The 21683-nt window shown below is 54.1% G+C and overlaps 7 protein-coding genes across 7 annotated transcripts; 4 read left to right on the top strand and 3 right to left on the bottom strand.

The window, feature by feature from the left end:
* Positions 1-1112: 1112 nt before the first annotated feature.
* EV422DRAFT_579167 (uncharacterized protein) lies at positions 1113-4166 on the top strand (the record flags this gene model as incomplete). Its single annotated transcript, XM_053073310.1, has 11 exons — positions 1113-1645; positions 1767-1894; positions 2016-2081; positions 2222-2250; positions 2341-2549; positions 2617-2720; positions 2811-2894; positions 3134-3303; positions 3375-3573; positions 3637-3934; positions 4080-4166. Exons 1-11 carry the CDS (start codon positions 1313-1315, stop codon positions 4164-4166), a joined length of 1707 nt encoding a protein of 568 aa, XP_052924801.1. The 5' UTR covers positions 1113-1312.
* A 1011-nt stretch (positions 4167-5177) lies between these two features.
* Positions 5178-6585, top strand: EV422DRAFT_94135 (Homocysteine S-methyltransferase ybgG). The gene is made up of 3 exons (XM_053074525.1): positions 5178-5385; positions 5465-5529; positions 5595-6585. Exons 1-3 carry the CDS (start codon positions 5264-5266, stop codon positions 6407-6409), a joined length of 1002 nt encoding a protein of 333 aa, XP_052924800.1. The 5' UTR covers positions 5178-5263; the 3' UTR covers positions 6410-6585.
* Positions 6586-8574, bottom strand: EV422DRAFT_94170 (P-loop containing nucleoside triphosphate hydrolase protein). Its single transcript, XM_053074526.1, has 4 exons — positions 8203-8574; positions 7962-8131; positions 7721-7855; positions 6586-7658 (listed from the first exon to the last, which is right to left on the bottom strand). Exons 1-4 carry the CDS (start codon positions 8312-8314, stop codon positions 6762-6764), a joined length of 1314 nt encoding a protein of 437 aa, XP_052924799.1. The 5' UTR covers positions 8315-8574; the 3' UTR covers positions 6586-6761.
* Positions 8575-8581: 7 nt separating this feature from the next.
* Positions 8582-12153, top strand: EV422DRAFT_533038 (kinase-like domain-containing protein). The gene is made up of 17 exons (XM_053070578.1): positions 8582-8839; positions 8945-8970; positions 9061-9117; positions 9206-9249; positions 9332-9441; positions 9501-9564; positions 9625-9802; positions 9862-9948; positions 10019-10169; positions 10257-10421; positions 10498-10614; positions 10681-10891; positions 10962-11034; positions 11100-11329; positions 11402-11500; positions 11564-11702; positions 11789-12153. Exons 1-17 carry the CDS (start codon positions 8800-8802, stop codon positions 11915-11917), a joined length of 1920 nt encoding a protein of 639 aa, XP_052924798.1. The 5' UTR covers positions 8582-8799; the 3' UTR covers positions 11918-12153.
* On the bottom strand, positions 12140-15658 carry EV422DRAFT_533035 (WD40-repeat-containing domain protein). Its single transcript, XM_053070577.1, has 13 exons — positions 15503-15658; positions 15363-15425; positions 15155-15262; positions 14896-15086; positions 14559-14814; positions 14334-14453; positions 14051-14264; positions 13737-13969; positions 13512-13640; positions 13312-13419; positions 13022-13228; positions 12741-12947; positions 12140-12613 (listed from the first exon to the last, which is right to left on the bottom strand). The coding sequence occupies exons 2-13, from the start codon at positions 15390-15392 to the stop codon at positions 12359-12361; spliced, it is 2058 nt and encodes a 685-aa protein (XP_052924797.1). The 5' UTR covers positions 15393-15425; positions 15503-15658; the 3' UTR covers positions 12140-12358.
* Positions 15659-15675: 17 nt separating this feature from the next.
* On the bottom strand, positions 15676-17092 carry EV422DRAFT_533033 (Acylphosphatase-like domain-containing protein). Its single transcript, XM_053070576.1, has 2 exons — positions 16886-17092; positions 15676-16686 (listed from the first exon to the last, which is right to left on the bottom strand). Exon 2 carries the CDS (start codon positions 16617-16619, stop codon positions 16149-16151), a length of 471 nt encoding a protein of 156 aa, XP_052924796.1. The 5' UTR covers positions 16620-16686; positions 16886-17092; the 3' UTR covers positions 15676-16148.
* Positions 17093-19640: 2548 nt separating this feature from the next.
* On the top strand, positions 19641-21641 carry EV422DRAFT_568423 (uncharacterized protein; the record flags this gene model as incomplete). Its single annotated transcript, XM_053072647.1, has 1 exon — positions 19641-21641. One exon carries the CDS (start codon positions 19641-19643, stop codon positions 21639-21641), a length of 2001 nt encoding a protein of 666 aa, XP_052924795.1.
* Between the last annotated feature and the right edge of the window lie 42 nt (positions 21642-21683).

Genomic DNA, 21683 nt, shown 5'->3' with positions numbered 1-21683 from the left:
CGACCGGTTGGACGACGGCGTAGCCAGCGAGCTGAACCCGCACACAGGCCGCGCCATATGGAAGCTGACCCCCAAGGAGGAGCTTCCGGAGGAGCTTCAGGCCCGCAAGCTATGCACGCAATGGGTGGCAGGCTACGCCGCCGCTCCGAAACCGTCGTCGGCGAGTGGATATTTGCGCTGCCAGAGCAAGGCTTCTGCTTGGTGCTGCAGCCCGACTGCATGTGGACGTGGATGTCTGACAAGCTCCACGGAACGGCGGTGCTTGACACGTCCGGCGGCAGTTGCCACACGGCTGTTGTGACGCTGCCCCTGGCGACGGCCGCGGCCATCCGGAAATACGGCCTCCCAGATGAAGACGAATAGCTGCGCCGCCCCCAGCAGCAGCCGGCCCTCGTGCGTAGATTTTGTAGACCTTGCCTGCCCCGCCTGCGTAGATTTTGTAGACCTTGCCTGTGCAGAAAGGCCTCATCAATAGGCGAGTTTGGCGCACAAGAGTCCGATGTGGCTAGGGGCTTGCTCCAGTAGCGCGGGCGAACGTGATGGACCGGACCTCGCGGTGAAGCTCCGGCGGCTGGAGGCCTGAGCTGCCCGTCCAGACCTCGCCCAGCGTGTCTCCATCCTGCGGGCGCCGTAATGACACGCACACACGTTAGCGCTGGACTTGTGACGTTAGCGCGGGGTGGGTGCTAACGCCTGTGAAGCCACGTTAGCGCAGGGTGGGTGCGAACGCCTGTGAAGCCACGTTAGCGCGGGGTGGGTGCTAACGCCTGTGAAGCCACGTTAGCGCAGGGTGGGTGCTAACGCCTGTGAAGCCACGTTAGCGCGGGCGCGGGTGTCGCTCACCGTGCCCTGGGGCTCCGCGTCTGCAGACTTCTACCTTCTACATGGTCGTGAGCAGACAAATTACAGACCGCCGAGACCGAGCTCATTCTTACAATTGCGCGCAATTGCGCACACTTCCACCCTCGCACATTCAAGGCAAACCCCCAGCCAGTCTCTGAAAGCCTTCAGCGCTTCGCAAATAAGCGAGAGTCCTGGATCCTCCTCGAGAGCAGGCCCCTTGCTCTCACCACCTGCCTGCACAGCACGGCACAGCACGGCCATCATGTCATCACACAAGGCGCTCCAGGGGCACCGGTGGGGTGGCTTCTTTACGAGAGCAACCACACCACGGCGGAAGAGGAGGAAGGTTGCTCCGGTTATCCCGCGGCTGCCCATAAATCCGCCAACCGCTGTGCAGACACCAATGCAACCCCCGTGATTCGATTTCCCACCTTCTGTCCAGCGTCACTTGCCCCAAGCAATTCCAGACATGGTTAGCGAGAGCTCCGGCGATGAAGACGGGCAACAGCACCAGCAGCAGCGAGGGCTTTCACCCGTGGACGGGGGTCTGCAGCGCCCACCGAACCTCCCCGCGCCCATCCCTTTCCGTTTTCCCAGCACACCGGGTGGATCCCTGGTGCTTGAACCCCCGCCACCACCACCAGTTCAACGACCCCGCCCGCAAACACATGCCGGCACCAAGGTTTCCCTTCACCAAGTCATCCATAATCAGAATCAAGCTCAAAGGGAGCGCCTGACAACATTCATCGGCAATGTTCAGTCCCTGCGCGCCACACGACCTTCTTTCTCAAGCACTACCTTGGTGAGTTTTTGAGGTACACTGTATATTTCCCATAATATTTCCCATAACAATGTCCTGACTACCACGTCTGCCCACCGCTGCTGATCATCCTCTACGTGATTTCCCGGACATCACTGACAAGCACATCAGTGTGATGTTTGAGCTGCTCAACAATCCAGGCTACAACGGCAATCCGGTGATCGCGCGAGAGTTGCATCCATGGGTTCAAGACTACTGTGATGTTCACGGATTCGCCCCCATCCGCATGCGGTATTGACAACAGACCGCAGCGTACACGGCTACGAGCATCCTCACAAACCTCAAAGTTAACGTATAAGAGCATTTCATGCAAATGTTTCTGCGCTACGTCAACGAAAGGCTTGGTTTGAAGCAAGTCGCACTGCATCCCCTTAGAGCTGGAGTCAACCGAGCGCAGCGGCAACACTATTATCAGCGGGTCCGTCACTTTACAAAATTTGCGACGTTTGAAGAGTTTCCAACCCAAGAAGAGTTTGCGCACCTCACACGACTTGAGCGGACCGTCCTCGACAAGTTATGGGCTCTGTTTCCTCCCCAGGATGAAGCGCTTGCGTACAGCCTTGCGGTGGACGTAATGCCATATTTAGGTGAGTTACATCCTGTATATTTACGCCCCCCCCCCCCCCCCCGCTGCTTCCTCTTTTGTCTAATCATAGTCCGCACCTGCATCATCACAGGTGCCTATTGTGAGCTCTCACGCCTCTATGAGCGCCTTGGAATGCGGCTGTTTTTCGCTATCCCGCTGCGCAAATCTCGAATCCAGTCATCTGTTCGGATCGACACAAAGATCCTAACCACTCATATCCTGGCCTTGGGCCACCATCGCATGGGGAAATTCACCGATGAACGCAAGCAGGAGATGCGGGGGCAGTTTCTCAATGTGAATGTAAGTTAAGTCTGTACCCTTCTGTGCTTGATTCAATCTGATTACCTTGCTGAATGACGGATTTTAGGACAAGGTCTGCAAGCATCGAAAGAAGCTTGGTCTCAAATTTGATGGGTCAATCAGCACAAACGGGTATTCCGCTACCATCCACTTCAAGAAGCCAGGGCTCAAGTACGGCCATCGCGCCCGGAAGCGCAGCAAAGCCCAAATGCAGGAAGAAGTCTAACAGCTGTATTTTGAGCACCACATCGCCGAACTAAGGGAGGCTCCAAACATCGTCAGCATTGATCCGGGCAAGCGTGACCTCTTGTTCTGTCAAGACATCAAGAAGGAGCGGCCATTTCGGTACGTTTCAGTTGATTACTACTGCACTGCTGTCCCCGCTACCTCCCCCCCCCCCCCCCCGTCTCCGCCCGCCAGCCCCCCGTCTCTGCCCGCCAGCCCCCAGTCTCCGCCCGCCAGCCCCCCGTCTCCGCCCACCATCCCCCCGTCTCTTGCTGCAGCTCCCACCGCCCCTATCCCCACCATCCCCGTTGCGGCGACATTCCGTTGCAGCGTTCTCACAATGCACCACCCCATACCAGATACGCATCCAATCAACGGGCGGTCGAGACAAAGTCTCAGTACTTTCAAAGAGACATGAGAGAGCAAAAGATCAATGCCGGCATCGCTGAGATGGAATCACATATTCCATCGCACAAGAGCATGAACATCAAGGCGTTCTCAGCGTTCATTGTGGGTTACGAACATGCGGGTATGATGTTCAACTTCAACTTTGATTTTCAAATTTGGTAATACATGGGCTGACATCCATCAATATCCCAGATCCCGCCCTGGATGAGTTTTACCAGGATGAGATTCACGTAGCTCGCAGATTCAAGGCGTTCTCACTGCGGCAAAAGTCTGAGAGCAAGGTCATTAAGAACATGCGACGCCGGTATGGAAAGCATTTTTCGGTCATCTTGGGTGATTGGAGCGATGCCGGGAAAACAATGCGCTTTCAGGAGTCATCGAAGACCAAGGGGTGAGTGACCAAGATTGGTGGTATCTACTATGTATTCTATTATGCTAACTCATCATGGAACAGATTCCGCACACTCTTTGCGAGAAACGGCATTCCATGCTACTTGCTGGATGAGTATCGAACGTCGTCCGTGTGCCCTGACTGCCACGGCCGTGTGAAGAAAAACATCCGACGTCGGCTGTTGTCTCGGCCGTGGCAAGCTAGAAAGGGAAGAATGGAATACGTCCATGGATTGGTGGTTTGCCCCAACCCCGAATGTATCAACCAAGACTGGACGCCATTTGGGATTCCTGGAAGACGACCACTACGGATGAAAGTGCACAATCAGGATGTCCTAAGCACCAAGTATTTTCTCTTGATTGTGCGTTTGGTGGTGTTTGGCGATGGCCACAGACCAGACGCATTCTCCCGTAACCGGTAGTCTAGATTTCACCCCATCCCATTTTCCGTGGTGGTTATCTGCCATCCACATCATTGTACCTCTGCCTGAGGCGTCGCCGATGAAGGCAACTTGTATCCCAGATCCCACGGCCAACTCCCAGGCCAACTCCCAGGCCAACTCCCAGGCCAACTCCGCTGCGTTGCTCCCCTAGTTGCTCCCCCCCCCCCCCCCCCCCCCCGGCCCCCTAACCCCATTACGTCAAGCCAGGGTTTTCTCTCTCCCATGGAAGCTCTCGAATGCACTCTCTCATTAGACCCTGCAAGATCTGGGGCTGAAAGTGAGGATGGGAGGATGTTTTAGGACGTCAGGCACGGACGTCTTGTTGGGTCGCGCGCAAGGCGCAGATATGCGTCTTTGTGCACGTCGCACTTCTTACTTTTGATGCAACTTTTGATTGAAGAAGAAATATGGAAAGGTTTCCTCCATCTACTGCATCTGAAAGCAAATGTAATGCAAAATGTGTGAAGCATGTAATATGTATAATTGTGAAGCAAATACTAGTCAACGGATACAGTCTCTGCTCCTACTCTTGTCCTAGTTTTCTTTCAACGGGGCTCATTGTCACGCTTGGCTGTTCCAATCTGGGAACGGATAGGCTTACGAGAAAGCACCGAGGCCCTTCGCCGCTATCTATTTCCTTCCATGATGGGAGGGTCTCCTAATCACTGGGTAATATACTCAATCCATCGAACCTTTTTCTGAGGGAGTACGATGAGCGCAAGGTTCGCCAGGATGGCCTGCATTATCGGAGGATATGGTCGCTAACGAACAATTGCAACCCCCGAAATCTCTAGCCCACCTTTCGCAAAAAAAATCTCAAGATGGAATTATATGAGGAAGGAAAGCATTTTCGAGATTCAAGAGCACACGCGGAGTCAAGGTTTTCTTCACTGCAACAGGCTTACCTCCATCTCCGCTTCCACACGCATGACCTTCTTGATTTCCTCATCGGTTCAAGTTCACCTATTAAGAAGAGATATTCTATGTACAATGGTATGATCCGTGGTCCTTGATCCGTGGTCCAGAGTCCGTAAGTTTTCCTTTCAGGCGCTCGTTGTCCGCCTACCCCAACTATCTCATACGATGGCAGGGGAATGAATGCCCAAGATGCCGCCTCGAGCGATGTGCAAAGATTCTCGAGCGAGAGTGTCATCGCTTCCCACGCGTCATGGGCAGAAAAGCAGCAGGGAAGTTATCCCAGAAACCAGCCCCATTGCCCGAAACACCCGATCGCACAAGTGACCCACAATGGCAGTTGAAAACCCATTCACCCGCTTCGGAGGCCGTCCCGTCATTCTGGACGGCGGCCTCGCGACCGACCTCGAAACCCACTTCGGGAAGGATCTGTCGGGAGGTCTATGGAGCGCAAAGTAATGTACCAAAGAGTGAAGTTGTGAGGAGGGGAGGCTTTCTGCAAACTTGGTTATATATGGTATGCTTCTTTTATAGGCTTTTGAGGGAAGACCAGGAATCCATCAAGGCTGTGCATAGGCGGTACTTTGATGCTGGGGCTGGTGAGTGCAGTGGACCTAGGAGCCGCGGAGTGTACTGAAACTAAACGACCTACCCACCACCCCAGACGTAGCAACAACATCCTCCTACCAAGCCTCTCTCGAAGGCTTTGCATCAGTCGGCATCTCCCACACAGATGCCCTGCGCCTAATGCGTCTCTCCATAACTCTCGCCATCGACGCTCGGTCAGAACACATGGCAAATCGCCCATTAAAGGATACACGGCCACTCCCGCTTATCGCAGCCTCGGTCGGTTGTTACGCTACCTTACTGGCGGATGGGAGCGAGTATACAGGGATCTATCCGGCTGATGTCACGGAGGAAACGATCTCCGCGTTTCATATCTCGAGGGTCATGGCACTCCTAGGGAGTGAATCCCCCACATCGACTACACAACACCACCAACCAGACATAATAGCCTTCGAAACCATCCCCTCCCTCCTCGAAGCCCGCGCCCTCGCCCTCGCCTGCTCCACCCATCCCATCCTCTCCACATTCCCCTCCTGGGTCACATTCACCTGCCAACCAAACGGTCGCGTCGCCCACGGTGAAAAGCTCGCAGACTGCATCGCGGCCCTGGACATCGCGCCTTCCATCGTCGCCGTCGGGATCAACTGCACTGACCCTGCCCTCTGCGAGGATCTCGTGCGCATCGCCGCGACTGCTGCAAAGGGACGGACGGTGATTGTTTATGCGAATAGTGGAGAGGTGTATGATGGTGTGCGCAAGACGTGGATCAGGAAGGAGGGCGTTGTCGGTGGGCCGGGGTGGTATGCGGAGTGTGCGAGGAGGTGGGTTGAGGCTGGGGCGGATGCCGTTGGTGGGTGTTGTCGGACGGGTCCGGAACATGTTAGGGCGGTTTTTGAGGGGTTGAGGGGGTAGAGTTGAGGCGGGTGGGGGAGGTGGTTTGCGATAACGCTATGCTCAGGTAGATGCGGCGTAGGTCTAGTTTTTTGGACAGCTTGAGGAAGACAAATCAATGGAATGCAAGTCACTACGTTTTGCGACAGCACATCTCTGTTCCGGGCCAGCCCTAGACTGCGAGATGTAGACACAATATGAACATGAAACTAGTTGAACACGACTGATCACTGAGAGAAATGACCGCCTATTTGGCAAATAAGCCTATCCAAAAACTTAAAAGGAGCTAAGAATAAACAAAAGAGGCCTTCGTCTACATATAATGGCAATGGCAGAGAACAGAGTGCGAATACGGGATTATTACGCCATTCGCTCACAGAATCGTGCATTTGCATCCCGTCTGTCTCTCCTGTGCGTGTTTGGGCGTCGTGTTAACCGTCGGCGGTGTCGGTAATGAGGTACCTTTAACGCTGACGGCTTCATGTCGAGTCATCGGCGCAAGCTCTATCGAGGTCTTGAACGAGTCAGGCACGACTGCCTCAGGCTCGGATGGTCTCGCGACGGGCGTTGCCGGTTGCTCGGCATCATTCCTACCCGCTTTCTCAGACCGATCCACCATCGGAATACTCTCACCACCCGTCTCCCCATCCCCAACCACTAACTTCTCCCCACCCTCTCTTTCGCTCAGCTCACTCGGCACATCCCCCTTCGACACATGCACATCGATCTCCGACACCAGTTTCGTCCCACCATCCGCCGCCGCAGCAGCGGATTTCTGCATCGTCGTAGCAGTCGTAGAGGTATTAAAACTCGTCGCAAAGGACGTGGATGTCGTCGCTGATGAGATGGAGGATATGCTTTTCCCTGACGATACGGAGGTGCGGTTGCGGTCTTTCCGGCTTTGTTGATGTTCGTGGTTGACTCTTGGGCCGAGGTTGGAATGGGAGTGAGAGGTGGTTAAGGGGCGGAGGGGGTGGGGCGGTAGGTGGGGTGGTGGGGGTAGGTCGAGCGGGTGGGAGGAACCGGATGAATTCGGTGATGCGGGGCGAGGTGTGGGGTCGTGGAGGGCAAAGGAGTCTTGGTTGAGGTTTACTGCGTCGGGGTGTGGTTGGAGGTGTATTAAACCCTGTTCGTGATGTTCGGATGGACCAGCATCCGATGCTGCTGCCCGTGGGCTGTCACCTTCGAATACGGATGTGATGCCCGTGTTCAGACGTGCGCTGCATTCTATGTATCGTTCTGCTCCGATTCGCCGGGACATGTCCAGGGCCTAGAGAGATCCATGAAGTTGGAACTGGTCTATCACTCCATGCGCAGGGCCCACGAGCTTACCTTTTCGAAGGAGACGGGGGTGAGTTGCTGGCGTGCTAACCTCCGGAGGGTAGAAGGATCGTTTCGGAGATCCTGTTTGCAGCCGACGAGAGTGATTGGGACATCCGCGCTGAAGTACCGGACTTCAGGGATCCACTGCAGACACCCAGAGGAAGGCCAGAAGTAAGGTCCAACCATTCTTCATTGAGATTCCGACGCAGTATCAACAGCTATCCACCATGCGTCGCCCTCTGCTACCCACCTTCTCCTCAACGTTCTCGAAAGACAACGGGTCATCGATAGCGAAAAACACAAAAAATGAGTCGACCCCATCGTAACTGTACGGCCGAAGTCTATCAAACTCCTGGGTCCCCGGCGTGTCCCACAATTCATCGTACGGGCATGTTGCTGGCGGTTGATATGTGTCTGAGACTAGAGTGGGGTAGCGTTCTATGGTCAGTACAAACGGTTCGTGAGATAATGCTTCGAACGCTCCCACTCACCGGTACTCTGATAGCTTTCAGGATACGGCTTCCCGCAGTATACGAGAAGAGAGGCGCTTTTGCCGACCTTCTCGTCGCCGACACAAACGACTTTCTTTCTCATCCCCAGCATATCTTATGGTCGTGGGAATTTCTTTCGGCAGCTCTCTGTGCCAAACGTTCCTGGCTATACGCGACCCACAATGAAGCGTTGAACAGGCGGCGTATTCTTTCCCCTACGCAGGGCTGGTTCACCGTTGACCCGCCGAGATGATGCTATCCCTCCTTCCCGTCGTGAGCCGTCGTGTTGTTGCCGGTATTCTGTGTTCCGACGGACCTGTTGCGACGCTGTGTTGTATGCAGTGTTTGAGCCAGGTTTGAGCTCAGCAGCAGCCGCGTCTGCGTTCGTCATCTTTTGATTTGCGCAAAGTCGAAACAGGTCAGACATCGTCGACTTGCATGGGAGGGGGTTGACAGGCATCGAGAGCGACCCCTACTGGACCCCTACACAGAACTCTGGACTTCTCCGCTACCCTGTTTCTGTAGCCGGTAATACCGCCTCATATTACTCTAGCTTTCCGAGTTTGCTGTGGTTTGCCTCCCACCTGTGTAGCAAAGATGTCGAAGGACCAGACGCCCAGGACGCCTCCGCGGAATGGTGAGTAGACGGCCATACAATGAGGTTAACGAGGCAACCCTTGCAGTTCACAGGGCGCTGAGTGTCGTTTTTCTCTTTTGACCCGGTTCCCTTTTTGGCTCTTAGCAAGGCAACGTTTGTGTCGAAATGTTGTAAGTAGCCGGGTTAGGTTGTAATGCACCACCTTGCTTGAAGCTTACGGCGTAAACCCTCTTCCTTCCCTCCTTGAATATGTATTGAAGGTTATTCATGGATTTTGTAAATTCGAGAATAAAGGCTGCGAATACAACCATGATGCCGTGAGTCTCCTTTGTCCTTGTGCTTTTTGGTGGGAGTGGGGCGTTAACCTCCCACGCGCCGGTTGCCCTCGTCCTATATGCGATACAGACGAAAGCAACTCCAGGATCACAGCCCAGCTCGAGTCCAGATCTGTACGTTCATCAGTCTATGTATATGCCGATAGGATGGTGGGATCGGGCAACTTATGGCTGTTCGGTATATGTGCCATGAAAGAAAGTCAAAGCTGCGAGTGGACTCTCCGATCTTCACGCCAACGTCGCTTGCCAATACTGTTAACAACGATGGGAGCAATCTGTTTCCGTATGCGACTACGAAGGCGGGCGGTACGTTCGACTACTGATGCAGTTGGAGGGCAAGCATCATCCCTGACATGTTCCCGCAGACAGAACATCGGCTCGGATACCAACGGGGGCGTCTGGGCCAGGGCATGACTCAATACCGACGAGGTTTGGAAATGTCCTTGAGAGCAAGGCTATGTACTCGGGACTAAGAGTGAAACTATGAAGCATGCATCAACCGTACGACGCCCAAGCATACAACTATTACGGAGGCAACACCCCAGGAGAAAACATGGGATCATACGGGGGCCAACAACAGCATCAGGTGATGATGTCGGATATGGGGATGGGACATGCGATGGCACGGATGAGTCTGGGGCCATCTGCACAGCTGTCGGACGGGCAGGTTCGACTTGTTGCGAAATGCTATCTTGGCTGCGAGCGAAGGACTGACGGGTGGAGCAGCAGCAGCAGGGAGGGTATTATCAGCAATCCTCGGACGAATATTACCCGCAACAACAGCAGATGCCGATGGTGGCGCCTCAACAGCCGGTACAGATGATCCCCAATGCCATCTTCGTGCGCCGGAAACGATGGCTAAATGCTCCTCTGCTACATGCAGTTGCAATATCATCTGTACACCACGCCACTACCACATATCTCCAATTTGCACCCGCATCAGAAGACGATACATGCCTTTTTTATGGCGGATAAGCTGAGGGAGGAGCTGCAACGGAAAAGCGAAGCAATACAGCAGGTTCTGGATACCACATGTGAGCGTCTTCAGCAGGAGGATGTTTTGATAGCCGGTTTAGAGCTTGAGCTGACCACTTCGAAACCCGAAAATGTCGCAACAACAGCGCCGGAGTACCAACGGCTACCTTCGGAAATCCATCACTACCACTCATTCTACCCACTGGACGTCCATCGGGAGCGAAGCGTGAAAGTGTTTGGATATCCGACATGGGTGTATAAAGCGTTTTCGTCCAATGACGGAAAGCCTTATGTTCTGCGGAGAGTGGAAGGTGGGGACTACGTCGAGAGGATGCTTTTGACGTGGGTAGAGGGAAAGCGGATCTGACGCTCATATCTCCAATGCAGGCTTTCGTCTGACGAATGAAGCAGCAATGTCGAGCGCGGAATCGTGGCGGAGAATACGGCATTCGAACATAGTTTCGGTGCGGGAAGCTTTCACCACGAAGGCGTTCGGGGATCATTGTAAGACCAGTTGCCGTTGACACCACCCCAAACTCCTCAGGGGAAACTCACGAACTGCTTCCACAGCACTGGTGTTTGTCTACGACTACCACCCATTATCCACAACCCTCTACTCAAAGTACTTCAGCCAGCCAGCGCACAATGTGGCCGGAGTCCCAGAGAAAAACCTCTGGAGCTTCATCACACAGCTGGCATCAGCGTTGAAGACCATACATTCGGCAGGACTCGCGGCGCGGATCATTGAGCCTAGTAAGATTTTGTTGACGGGGAAGAATAGGTATGGGAGGGGAGATTTGCTGGAGGAGACCTCGAATGTGCAAACTCGAGCTCAATGACTGCACATACAGGATACGGCTAAATTGCTGTGGGATCTTTGACATGCTTACCTTCAATGGGGGGAAGAACACTCCACATCACCAAGTAAGGGCACTCAACCCACCTTCAATCTTTCGGAGTCGTTCACTCATGCCTTTCTGCCCACGTAGCAAGAAGACCTCCTCCACTTCGGCCAACTAATTGTAGCACTAGCCTGTGGCTCGCTAGCCGCCGTGCACAACCTGTCAAAGTCGATCGAATACATTGTGCGACACTACTCGGCCGACATGAAGAACGTGATCCTGTACCTGCTGAGTAAACCTAGCCAGTACAAGACAATAGATGATGTCGTGACGATGATTGGGCCAAGGATCTTGCATGAGATTAATAGTGCTCATCAGTGAGTTGATGAGCGGAGACGGCCGGCAATGCACGCTCGCCTTGACTTACGATGGGCTTCCTTTATCCGCAGCTACAACGATCTACTGGAAGGCGAGCTCACCCGCGAGCTCGAGAACGGGCGACTAGTACGCCTACTATGCAAGCTTGGGTGCATCAACGAGCGACCAGAGTAAGCCATCTTTTCCTCACATCCCATGCGTCTGCCTCAACACCACTGACGTTAACTGTGCAGGTTTGACATGGACCGGACGTGGTCGGAAACAGGCGACAGGTACCTCCTGAAACTGTTCCGAGACTATGTCTTCCACCAGGTTGATGAGGATGGGACGCCGATTACCGATATGGCGCATATCATTCAGTGTTTGAACAAGGTACCATTGGTTGCCATTCGCGTCGATCACTCCATCATACTTGAGATTTGGAACAAACCTTTGACCGCCGCCACCTCCCTTTACAGCTGGACGCCGGCATAGACGAAAAAGTAATGCTAACCTCCCGCGACGAGCAATCCTGCCTCATCGTCAGCTACAGCGATCTCAGATCCTGTATCGAGAACACCTTCTCCGAGTTGCTCAAGAAGCGGTGATGCTTCCCACCCACCGCCCTTCTCGGACACTACCCCAACTATTCTGCATCCATCTTTTAGTACATTTTGTCTAGGTTTTGGGCTGGAATTGGTCGTAATTGGGTTTAGTCCTTGGGATCCTGCCTTGCAAGTGTATATCCCTTGTTTTGATGAAATGCTATTGATGCAAAAATGTTTGCTGGCAAGTTGGTGTTGATTGGGTTATTGCGGAAGTTGCACATTGGCGTATCGTAATGTTATGGCGTATCAACCATCGTCCGGACGCTTTCGAATTCAAATACACACTATCCCAATCACTGAGAGCCAGCTTGAACGTCTCATCATCTTCCAAAAAAAAAAAAGCAGGAAGTCATATTCCTCTCCAAAATCATCCAAAAAGAAACAAAAAAAACTGAAGTCCCACAATATGCAAAAAAAAAAAAAGAACCACCTCCCCAATGGCTAATCCGTCGGCGACTGCCCCTGGGCAATCAACAAAATGTTCTTCAACTTGGTCGCCTCATCATCCGCCCCCTGCTTCGCCTTCTTCCTCAGGTTCGGCGAAAGCTTGAAGCTGATCACCTGCCCCTTGTCGTCGCCGACGAGCAGGATGGGTTCGAACGGATTGAAGGCGATGTGGGTGAGTTTGGCTTTGCGGATCACTTGTTGCTCGCAGATGGGCTCGTATTTGTTTTCGTTGAGGTCGAAGACGCAGACCTTGGGGGGGGGGGGGGGGGGGGGGGGAGAGGGGGCAAATCAGTTTCATTAGGCCCCATCATGGAGTTGTGATACCCGTCGTCGTCGAGGAGCACAAAACCCGCTCACGAAACAACACAAAACGCACCTTCCCATCCGCCGTCGCAGCCGCAAACACGGTACTTGAGTACGGCGCCCACGCGATATCCCCCACGCTGCTCCCCAGATCAAACGTCATGATCGGCTTATTCGAGTCGTGGTCCCACAGCTTCACCGTCCAGTCCGCCGACGCGGAGAGGAAGATGTTGTGCTGGAAGTGGTTGTAGCGCACGGCGTAGACTGACATTTGGTGGCCCTGTCGATGCATATCCCATCACATCATTTTCCGTGCCCGTATCAGTAGATGCGAAAGATGAATGAGAAACGCACCTCAAAACTCATCAAAAACTGGTTGTTATACTCCTTCGAGCATTTGAAGATCTTCCCTTCCTCGGTGCCGACGACAAAGAGATGGTCCAATTTCTTGTGGAAATCGAAACAGCTGCCACCTGCAAGGCCGAACAGCTCTTCGTCGTTGGTGGTTACGTCGCCGGATGTGGGGGAGGGTTGTAGGTCGATTTTGAGTTTTATTACGTCCTGCGGAGAAGATTAGGGTTTGATTTGTGAGATTCGTTTGTACTTGGTAGATGGGAAGGATGGGAGGGATGTTTTTGGCTTACGGTGTATGCCAGCTCGGTCTTGAGCAACGTCCACTGCATAACCCGGCCGTCGGTGGAGATGGAGAAGAAGTTGGCGTTGCCGTCCAGGTCGTCTTTCTGCCATGACACCTACCAAGACCAAAAATCGCAAACTCATCTGTCAGGAAAAAAAAAACGAACCCCCTTGGCCAAGTGCAAAAATCGAACATGGGTTCTTTTACCTGCCACACCGGATCGGTATGCTTCCCGCCCTTTCCAGGCGACTTGAACAGCGGGGCCTCGGATTGCTCTTGCATGCTGTATACCGCCACGGATCCGTCGTAGAGTCCCACGGCAAGCATGGAATGATGCTACATGTTTGAACAAAAAAAAACCACGCATCAGACGACCACGCCTTCCCACTCACCCCCACCCCCAACCTCCCCGTAATCCCCCACCCCCCATACCTGCGGATGGAAATCCAAACTCATAACCCCACTCTCAGTCACAAACAGAAACTCGGGATAACTCGGATTCTTCAACGTGAACCCCGCGACCATCCCGGGTCCTTGCCGTGAGAAATCATACGACCCGTACCCGACCGCGAAGAAATCGGGGAAGCGACTGTTCCAACCGAGAGATGTCACTTGTTTGCGCTTTTCTTTTTCGTGGATGAATTTCCAGAGAGGCAGAAGGGTGCCTTTTGGGAAAGAATATTCTCAGGTCAGTGAACGCGGCTGAGATATGTGACTGGAGGGAGACAAAGGTGGGTGATCCATACCCTTCCCAGGATTCATGTCATCCATCGCATCCTCATAAAACTTATAGTCCTGCGCAATCTCATCAAACGTGTTCTGGTTCGCCATGCGTTCAACAACTATCAATGCTTTCCGCAGCTCTGTGTTTTTGTAGTACACGTCTTCGGTGTGTGTTTCGGTCGGCAGGAGGTTCTTGTCTTCTTCTTTGGCGGATTTGTGGGGGGTTGGTGCTGGGGCCTACGGGAAATTGAAAGAGTGTTGGACAAGATGTACTACGGGAGATGAGATAACGAGGGGCATGCATACCTTTACTTTCGCCCGCTCCTTTTGTTGCTGGTCTTCCATGTATGCGTCGAAGATGGACCATTGTGTGACTGTGTCGGAGAATGTGCGTTGCGGTGGTGGTTCGGTGTTTGTTGAGCGGTCCTACACATTTTCCCAGATCGGAAATTTCGCCAGGATCAGTCTTTGATCACCAACATCGACGCACCGCTCGTCTATCCATCCTCTCACTCCCCACGCCCTCCTTACCCGGTATGGATTATTGATAGTCTGCGCCGCCCGCTCACTGAAATTGAACTGATTCCTCAACGGTCCCTTCGGCTTCTTATCATCCTCCTCTTTCGCCTTCGCTTCCTCTGCCGCCTTCTCGTCTTCCGTGCCTGTGCCTGCTTCTGTTGATGTTGTTGTTGTGCCGTCGGCGGTGGTGGACGTGTCGGTTGTGGATGTTGTAGTGGGTGCTTCGGCGGGTGGGGCGGTTTCGTCGGTGGTTTTGAAGGTTAAGAATCTGGAGACGTTATATGTTGATGAGCGACTCATCGCAGAGACGGAACCCATCAGCACCTTCCGAACGATCTCGTTTTCCTACCCATCAAACTCAAAATGCACGACCAAATGGTCCACATTCGGGCTCGCCTTGAAGACCTTCTCCCTGAAATTGAACCTCGCGATGTTCTGCGGCGCGTGCGGGTTGTTGGCATTCAGGATGCGCGTGAGCTCTTCGTTCAGCTCGGCTTCGGTGAGGGTAAGTTGGCCGGGGGGTTTTAAAAGGACTTTTGGCTGGGGTTTGGAGATATTTTAGGGTGTATTTGATAGAGAGCGGGAAGGGGTTTTGGACTTAGACTTACTGGAAGCCAGTCTTCCCCGCCGCCACCGCCGCCTTCGTCGTTGAGTGCGTCGCGGAGTGAGTGCATGGATGCTGTACGGCCGCCGAGTACGGAGGTCTCCGGGCCCGCCTATATGGCAGGTTGAGGAAGAGATTTGAGCATATTTGTCTCCTTTTGAACGCTCTCCATGCATCCATTCCATCCTCGCTTTCCCCCCATCCGCTCGCACCTTTGCCCTCCGGACCGATTTCATATTCATCTTTGCAAGTTCAAACGCGTTGGGGGAAGATATCTGAATGGAGGTGTTGATTTTTCAATATAAACAAACTATTTCGAACGAATGCAATCCAGACAGTCCTCTCTCCTCACCTATGCGTTTTTTTTACGGGTAGCCGGTGAAACTGTAGGTGACAATGTTTGCACCCATTTGCGCAATTCGGACGACGACAAGAAGCAAGTTGAAAGGGCATTTCGCGCGGCCTCCGTGAGTGCTTACGTCAGGGAGTGACACATGCGCGTTCCCCGAAGGAGCCCCAAATCCACGAAGGCGGCGAACATCTCAACCGTCTTGTTGAGCCGATTCTGTGGAGTGGGCAACGTGCTGCTGCGCCTCCCTTATGGCAGGGAGAGTGGTTTGTCGCAGGTGGCCTGCAGGATTCGCCTGGAAGGACGGCTACCTCGTTACGATTGCATCCACAGAAAAGTCAATGCAATCGAGAATGAGTATTGAGCAACAAGGAGCAAGTATCCCAAGCGTAACAGAACGCCTGACATTGTTTTGATGACTATGAAAGAGAGCACAAAAGACGACTGAGGCTTGTGTCCTCGTCAGAGGGATATGAGGTATGATGTTCGTTGTCCTGCCACGAACAAGGAAAGATTCGTGGAGAATCCACGAATATTCGGCATACTGATGATGATACAAAAAAAGGTAGGGACCGATGACCGGGAGAAATAACGCTATCCCAATCTCATCCATCTATGGGGTTGGGGGATCGAAAAGCCCTTCACCAGATCACAGTTTCGCAAAAGAGGACAGCAGCGCGACAGCCCTGCTTGGATGCGACATCTCACTCAAAAACGCCGAATCCATCACGTCGTCGTTATTCGCGAAATGCTTGTTGCTCGACAGATCCTTAAACCCCATCAACCAGCAGTCGAAATCCCTGGTTTCGATAAAGTGGTCAAGTAAGATTGACATGAAGCAGTGCCGTTCATCGCGCCCGATTCCGTCGATGAGCTCCTCGACAGCGCCGCTGGGTCCTTCGACGCATTGCATGAATTGGCCGTTGTTCATGAGGAGCATGCCGCTGATGTTGCAGACCTCGTTGCGGGTGCGCGCTTCGACGAGGATGTCGGCCATGTCGGCGCTTGTGAGGCCGTGGCTGGCTTGGCTGACGTAGACTAGTTGCCGAATTTTCTCGTTTCCGGGCGATGCTGGTGGAGTGCCGTTTGTTTGGGTGGGGCTGGGTGTTCTGTCGCTCATGTTTGTTGAGGGATTGAATATGGGAGGATGTTGTTTGTATCTGTTGTTGGCGGATTGATATCGACGGCTGGTAGTAGTGATTTTCGGTAAGACGGTTGAAAGGAAATATGCAGACCTATCAGGCTCTCAGCTTATATATGAACCCCAAACGACTTTTCAGTTCCCCACGTCAAAAGCCTCGACACGAAAACCGCAGTACACTCCGGCTCAGTGTGAAATACGCTTGCCTCCAAAGCTCACCCCAAGCAGCTTGGCATAATACTCACCAGCGAAAATAGGCTTCTCCTCGTTGCTTCTAGCACGTCCGTATCTCGTCTAGAAAGCGAGGCCCTGATAGTGACGTAGGTATGGGGCTGGTGCTGTACTGTATGCTCAGGGCTCAGTTATGGACAGGAGGGGGTATGTATGGGGCCCGACAATAGCGACAGCGAGCGACGTTGTAGGGACGGTTGCGACGGATTCCCAGAGTGCGTTCTCTCTCTCTCTCTCTTTCCTTTGGGCGCGGATCACAATCTCCCCACCGGTTTGGACTGTGGCTGGCGCGACGGGCTTCCACGGGGTCGGCGCGTCATCCCGGCTTCCAGACAGCTCATAGCACCAGGAATCGTGATTCACGATCAGCATCCAAGCACCGGGTAATCAGATGGTTTAGCCGCGATGGTCATTACCGACCGCTTGGAGTCGAGGACCTCCTCCGAAACTGTCGAAAACGACAACAAAACCGGCCCGGAAATAGTCAAAAAGGATTATTGGAAAGGAAGTTGGCTTCTCTCATATATGCACATAGTTTACATAATAGTACGTAATTTAGCGATATACATTTGGAGTACCTCCCCCGGTAGCCACGATCCACATGCGCACGGTATCTGTCGCGATATAATTTACCCGCACATTGTAGTGCATCGGAAATCGCATGTAACTGAGAAGGTTTGCCCGTCCAAACTCGTCCATAGCTCTTCGATTTCGGCCGAGGAGAGACCTCCTTTACTTGCCCGTTGGCCATGGAGAACAGCGAAGCATGGATCGGAGAACTTGAGGACAGGCTACTGCCACTTGAGTTCAATGTACTCCGAAGATCTAGTCTTGCGTCCACCGCAATGTTCACTGCCGACGTTACATAGTCAGGTAGCAAAAAGCCGTCTCCCCTCGAGAATAATGACGACGCGTCTCTCGGCCTTGTCTCCGTCGGGACACAGGTCGGGACAGGAGCAGAGGGACAAGGCGGCACTGCGACGTGGAACATCTCCATTGACGTTCACAATCGCCAGCCCCATCTGAACCCAGAGACAGCGCGGGGCCTATGCTTGGAGCTCAACATCGGGGTTTCACAAATGCCAAATGCCAAATGCTACGTTTTACAACTATAGAGAGCCTGAAGTGAATGGCATATTCGGATTGAAGAAAATCGAAAGTCCCGCGCCTTCAAGTTACGTCAGAAACTACTACAACCCACTCTATGAGGTTTAGCGCGCAGATGTAGCCAGTCTAACCAGCGTGCTATGAGAGAGGAGTGGGCATCATGGCTCGAAAAGATTCATGATGGATGGAGGTTGGGGCGGTAGGATGAACTGTACGGCGTTCGCCTCCATCAGTACGTATGCACATATACGACTGCTTGGTGGTGCTCAATCGACGTGGCCTGATCAACCTTACGAGACAATGTCTGCGGCAGGGGTACTGCAGGCTATACGTGCGACATGACAGACGCTATTGTTTCCGACGGTGATCGACGACGAGTGACGACGACGAGCTGATCAGTACTTGAAGTTATCCGTGTCGCCCGCAGTCTAGTTTCATTGACCAGTAGTGACTAAAAGGCAAGGCTCCATGACCTGAGGCGTGGACTTGCAGCCTGCGAAACATCAATGGGCTAGGCGGGTGAGCGTGAGGTTAAAGGGGAGGAGGCCGGGATGGCGCCGATTAACCTTTTGCCGGGGCTCGCTGTTCTTTTCTCGACTTTGAAACCGAAAGGGTAGTGGGTTTGCCCACGTCGCCCACCCGATTCCATAGCCCACACAAACTACACTTTGCCGAGTGAAGAAAAGCCCACCATACTAAACTTTGTCAATCACGAATCTGGCAATGCGCGGGCTGGGAAGAACACGCGCAGTAGAAGCTTTGGGTGCAGAACAGTGGGTCAAGAACGCACGGAGATCGAGTGGGCGAAGTTGGGAAAACCCACTAAACTGCATTCTAGGCGCATTATCCACTTTATCAAGGCTGTTCCTTTCCACCGGCGTTGCTCTCGTCTCCCGTTGATGGACCTATCTGTTGCTTCCCACTTGTGCCTGAGATTCTTGGCTTTTGCGCTAGTGCAAGATCTGCGTTCTGAACCCGCTTCATTCCAAGATAGTTGAGCAACTTATCGTGGCTCTGCCGAAGCTTCCAGCGTGCATATCAGTTCTGTCAGTGGACAGCAGTCTGTACCCAGAAATGGATCCGTTTCAGTTCCGTGTGTCGCGTGAGGTTATCCCAAATTCAAACTCCGCGCAAAAGTGATCAACCCCCTCCGATAAACGTCCGAGTTGACCAAAGCGCCGGGCAGACAATACCGACAACCTCCAGATAAGAGCCGATCCTACGATTTGTTCGTTTTCCTATAGCTGCCGAGTTCCGGTCCCGAGCATTGAACGATTTCAGTTGCGGTCCCCGCACTATCCGGCACCAAGGGACGCCAGCTTTTGTATTTTTAGGAGGGCGATCATATCTTTTGCTGGGTCAATCCTAGAAGTCATATCAGTCATGAGGATCCGGTTTTGGGCTTATCGGAGTTTCGTGCGGTCTCGGCCTCGTATGGGATATGGGATTTCATGTCTGCTGGTTATCAAGTGGGAGATTACAGTCATTATTCTACGTTGAGCCGACTTATAAACACTAGCGGTCCTCGTCTGCGCTCCGCCTACGACTATTCGTCGTCTCAACTATCCTACAATCCGTCGTCTCCACAACGACTCCTTCACGATTCAAGCGACCCATACCATCATACAGCACATCGGAGAACCCCGCCATCAGCTCGCCACCATGCCCATCAGCATGGCCATCCAGCCCTCGCCGGCTTTCCCGTCGACCACTCTCAAACCCACCTCAACCTCCTCGTCCAAACCCTCATCATCAACCTCTCAACCCCTACCTCTCCTCTCCCTCCCCACCGAAGTCCTCGAACAAATCGCCCTCTACCTCCCGACCCTCCTCCCCATCTCCCACACCCACCGCCTCCTCCGCCTCATCATCCACCACCCCTCCACGCAACGCAAATGGGTCCGGCGCTGGTTCACCAAACACCACGCGGGGAGCTGGGAAGTGCTCTTCCGCGCCAACGAGACGGTATGGAAGCGATTAGCCGACGGCACCAGCAGCGTACCGTTCGGCGCAACCGACGAATGCGGTAGCGTCAATCGGTTTGCGGTCCGCGACGCCGTGAAGGAGGGCATGGGGATGTGGGAAGGGGATGTGATTGCGACGTTGGGGTGTGTGAGGGGGATGTTGAGGAGTTTGTTGGCTGTGGCGCCGTATACGCCGGCGAGCGAGGGGAGAGATGCGGATGCGGAGGTTGGGGATGTGGGTGCGGCCCTGACGGAGCGGGAGTTTTGGAAACGGGTTGCGATGTTTGCGAGTTATTTTGGACAGGTGGAGGCTGTGGACGTGGCCTTGAATGCTCTTGCGAGGTTGCCGGCGGTGATACCCAGTGAAGACGCTGCGAAGGGACAACCGAAAAGCGAGGATTTTGCTAGTGTTCTCGCTCGGGCGCTGCACTGTGCTGTCCTCGGCGGCGCCAAACCGACGGTCATGTACCTTCGCACTCGCCACAACGCCGTGCTGAGCCTGAGCGACCACTCGGCCACGGGAGATGACACGGACACTCTGATGACATGGTGTCAGGATCTCGAAGAGATCGTTATGGACGAGATTGGCGAAAGCATGATGGCGGACGAGGTCACTTCCGCAGAAATGCTCGCGCAGGAGAGGAGGAACAAAGGCCGTGCCGACTCTCTCACATGCTTTGTGGACGCACTGGACGAGGCAAACAGGGCCGAAGCAACGGACAAGCTGATCTGTGCGGGGATGGGGAACGAGGCGGTCCTGAGCGTCTTGTTGCGCAGGGGCGCAGTCGGTGGGGATGTCCACCAGGCTGCGATCGCTCACCTTGTGGAGCGATACCTTCCAGCGTGGAACTGTCAAAGCGGTGTTCCACCACCGCAGGTCCCGCCGACGCATGTTCTAAATGCGCTCCTACACGGGGCCGTACGGGCCGGCAATGAGAAGTTGGTGATGGCCCTCGCACCGGTCGCTGACCGCACCCACATCCTCATCGCCGCACTCCGCATCGCCGTAACATCGAACTTCAACGCCGCAACGGACATGGACCCGGATCACGCAAACCTAGCAATCACCCAAACCCTCCTCCAGCGCCTCCCCTCCGTCCTCTTCACGCCCTTCACATCCTCCTCCCCACCCGCCTACGGCCTCCACACAACAGCCCACGCCCTCAAAGACCTCCTCGAACTCATCCTCCTCACCGCCCGCCCGGACGTCGTGTCCCACCTTTCCGACGCCCGCCACATCTCCCTGTCGCATCCGTCCGCGTCGCCGATCGTCTCGTCCCTGCTCGTCTCGGCCGTCCTGCACACCAACCCGACCCAACCCGTCTCGCTGTCGCCGTTGGGCGAACTGCGGCCGTCGGACATCCCGTCCATGGTGACCCGATCATCGATATCGCTGTCGTCGCCGCGGAACACGACCAGACACATCGCCCGTGTGTTCGCCGGGCTGGATGCCCTGCACACCGGCTTGCGCATGGACGTTGGCCGGGATGCACGGCAGGCGCTCGTGCTCGCCGCCGAGTTTGGGAACAGGGCCGCGGTCAAGTGGATGTTGGAGCGGGACGGGCAGGGGGTGTTGAAAGAGACGAGTGAGAAGGCGTATGCGAGGGCGGTGGAGGCGGTGGGGAAGGGGAGGATTGGGGATGATGTGTTGAGGGAGTTTTGGGAGCGCGGGGTTGGGGGTGGGGTTGAGACGGCGTAATTGGACGGATGTTTTAGATATGCATTTCTGGCGACGGCGTAG

Source organism: Fimicolochytrium jonesii (assembly GCF_025526975.1).
Source record: "Fimicolochytrium jonesii strain JEL569 chromosome Unknown EV422scaffold_15, whole genome shotgun sequence".
NCBI lineage: Eukaryota > Fungi > Chytridiomycota > Chytridiomycetes > Spizellomycetales > Powellomycetaceae > Fimicolochytrium > Fimicolochytrium jonesii.
The sequence above is the reverse complement of the archived record's forward strand: the minus strand, read 5'-3'. Positions and strand labels throughout refer to the sequence as shown.

What these genes read in the sequence shown, in the direction of transcription:
- EV422DRAFT_94170 (XM_053074526.1), bottom strand. Translation starts at nt 8,314, where the DNA reads ATGCTGGGGATGAGAAAGAAAGTCGTTTGTGTCGGCGACGAGAAGGTC. An exon ending in TGAAAGCTATCAGAGTACCG is followed by an intron (nt 8,132 to 8,202) that starts GTGAGTGGGAGC and finishes ACCCCACTCTAG; the next exon opens with TCTCAGACACATATCAACCG. An exon ending in TCGAGAACGTTGAGGAGAAG is followed by an intron (nt 7,856 to 7,961) that starts GTGGGTAGCAGA and finishes GGGTGTCTGCAG; the next exon opens with TGGATCCCTGAAGTCCGGTA.
- EV422DRAFT_533033 (XM_053070576.1), bottom strand. Translation starts at nt 16,619, where the DNA reads ATGAGCGACAGAACACCCAGCCCCACCCAAACAAACGGCACTCCACCA.
- EV422DRAFT_94135 (XM_053074525.1), top strand. Translation starts at nt 5,264, where the DNA reads ATGGCAGTTGAAAACCCATTCACCCGCTTCGGAGGCCGTCCCGTCATT. An exon ending in GGAGGTCTATGGAGCGCAAA is followed by an intron (nt 5,386 to 5,464) that starts GTAATGTACCAA and finishes CTTCTTTTATAG; the next exon opens with GCTTTTGAGGGAAGACCAGG. An exon ending in GTACTTTGATGCTGGGGCTG is followed by an intron (nt 5,530 to 5,594) that starts GTGAGTGCAGTG and finishes CCACCACCCCAG; the next exon opens with ACGTAGCAACAACATCCTCC.
- EV422DRAFT_533035 (XM_053070577.1), bottom strand. Translation starts at nt 15,392, where the DNA reads ATGAATATGAAATCGGTCCGGAGGGCAAAG. An exon ending in AATCGGTCCGGAGGGCAAAG is followed by an intron (nt 15,263 to 15,362) that starts GTGCGAGCGGAT and finishes CCTGCCATATAG; the next exon opens with GCGGGCCCGGAGACCTCCGT. An exon ending in CTGCGACGGCGGATGGGAAG is followed by an intron (nt 12,614 to 12,740) that starts GTGCGTTTTGTG and finishes CCCCCCCCCAAG; the next exon opens with GTCTGCGTCTTCGACCTCAA.
- EV422DRAFT_533038 (XM_053070578.1), top strand. Translation starts at nt 8,800, where the DNA reads ATGTCGAAGGACCAGACGCCCAGGACGCCTCCGCGGAATG. An exon ending in CAGGACGCCTCCGCGGAATG is followed by an intron (nt 8,840 to 8,944) that starts GTGAGTAGACGG and finishes TTTGGCTCTTAG; the next exon opens with CAAGGCAACGTTTGTGTCGA. An exon ending in TGCATCAACGAGCGACCAGA is followed by an intron (nt 11,501 to 11,563) that starts GTAAGCCATCTT and finishes TTAACTGTGCAG; the next exon opens with GTTTGACATGGACCGGACGT.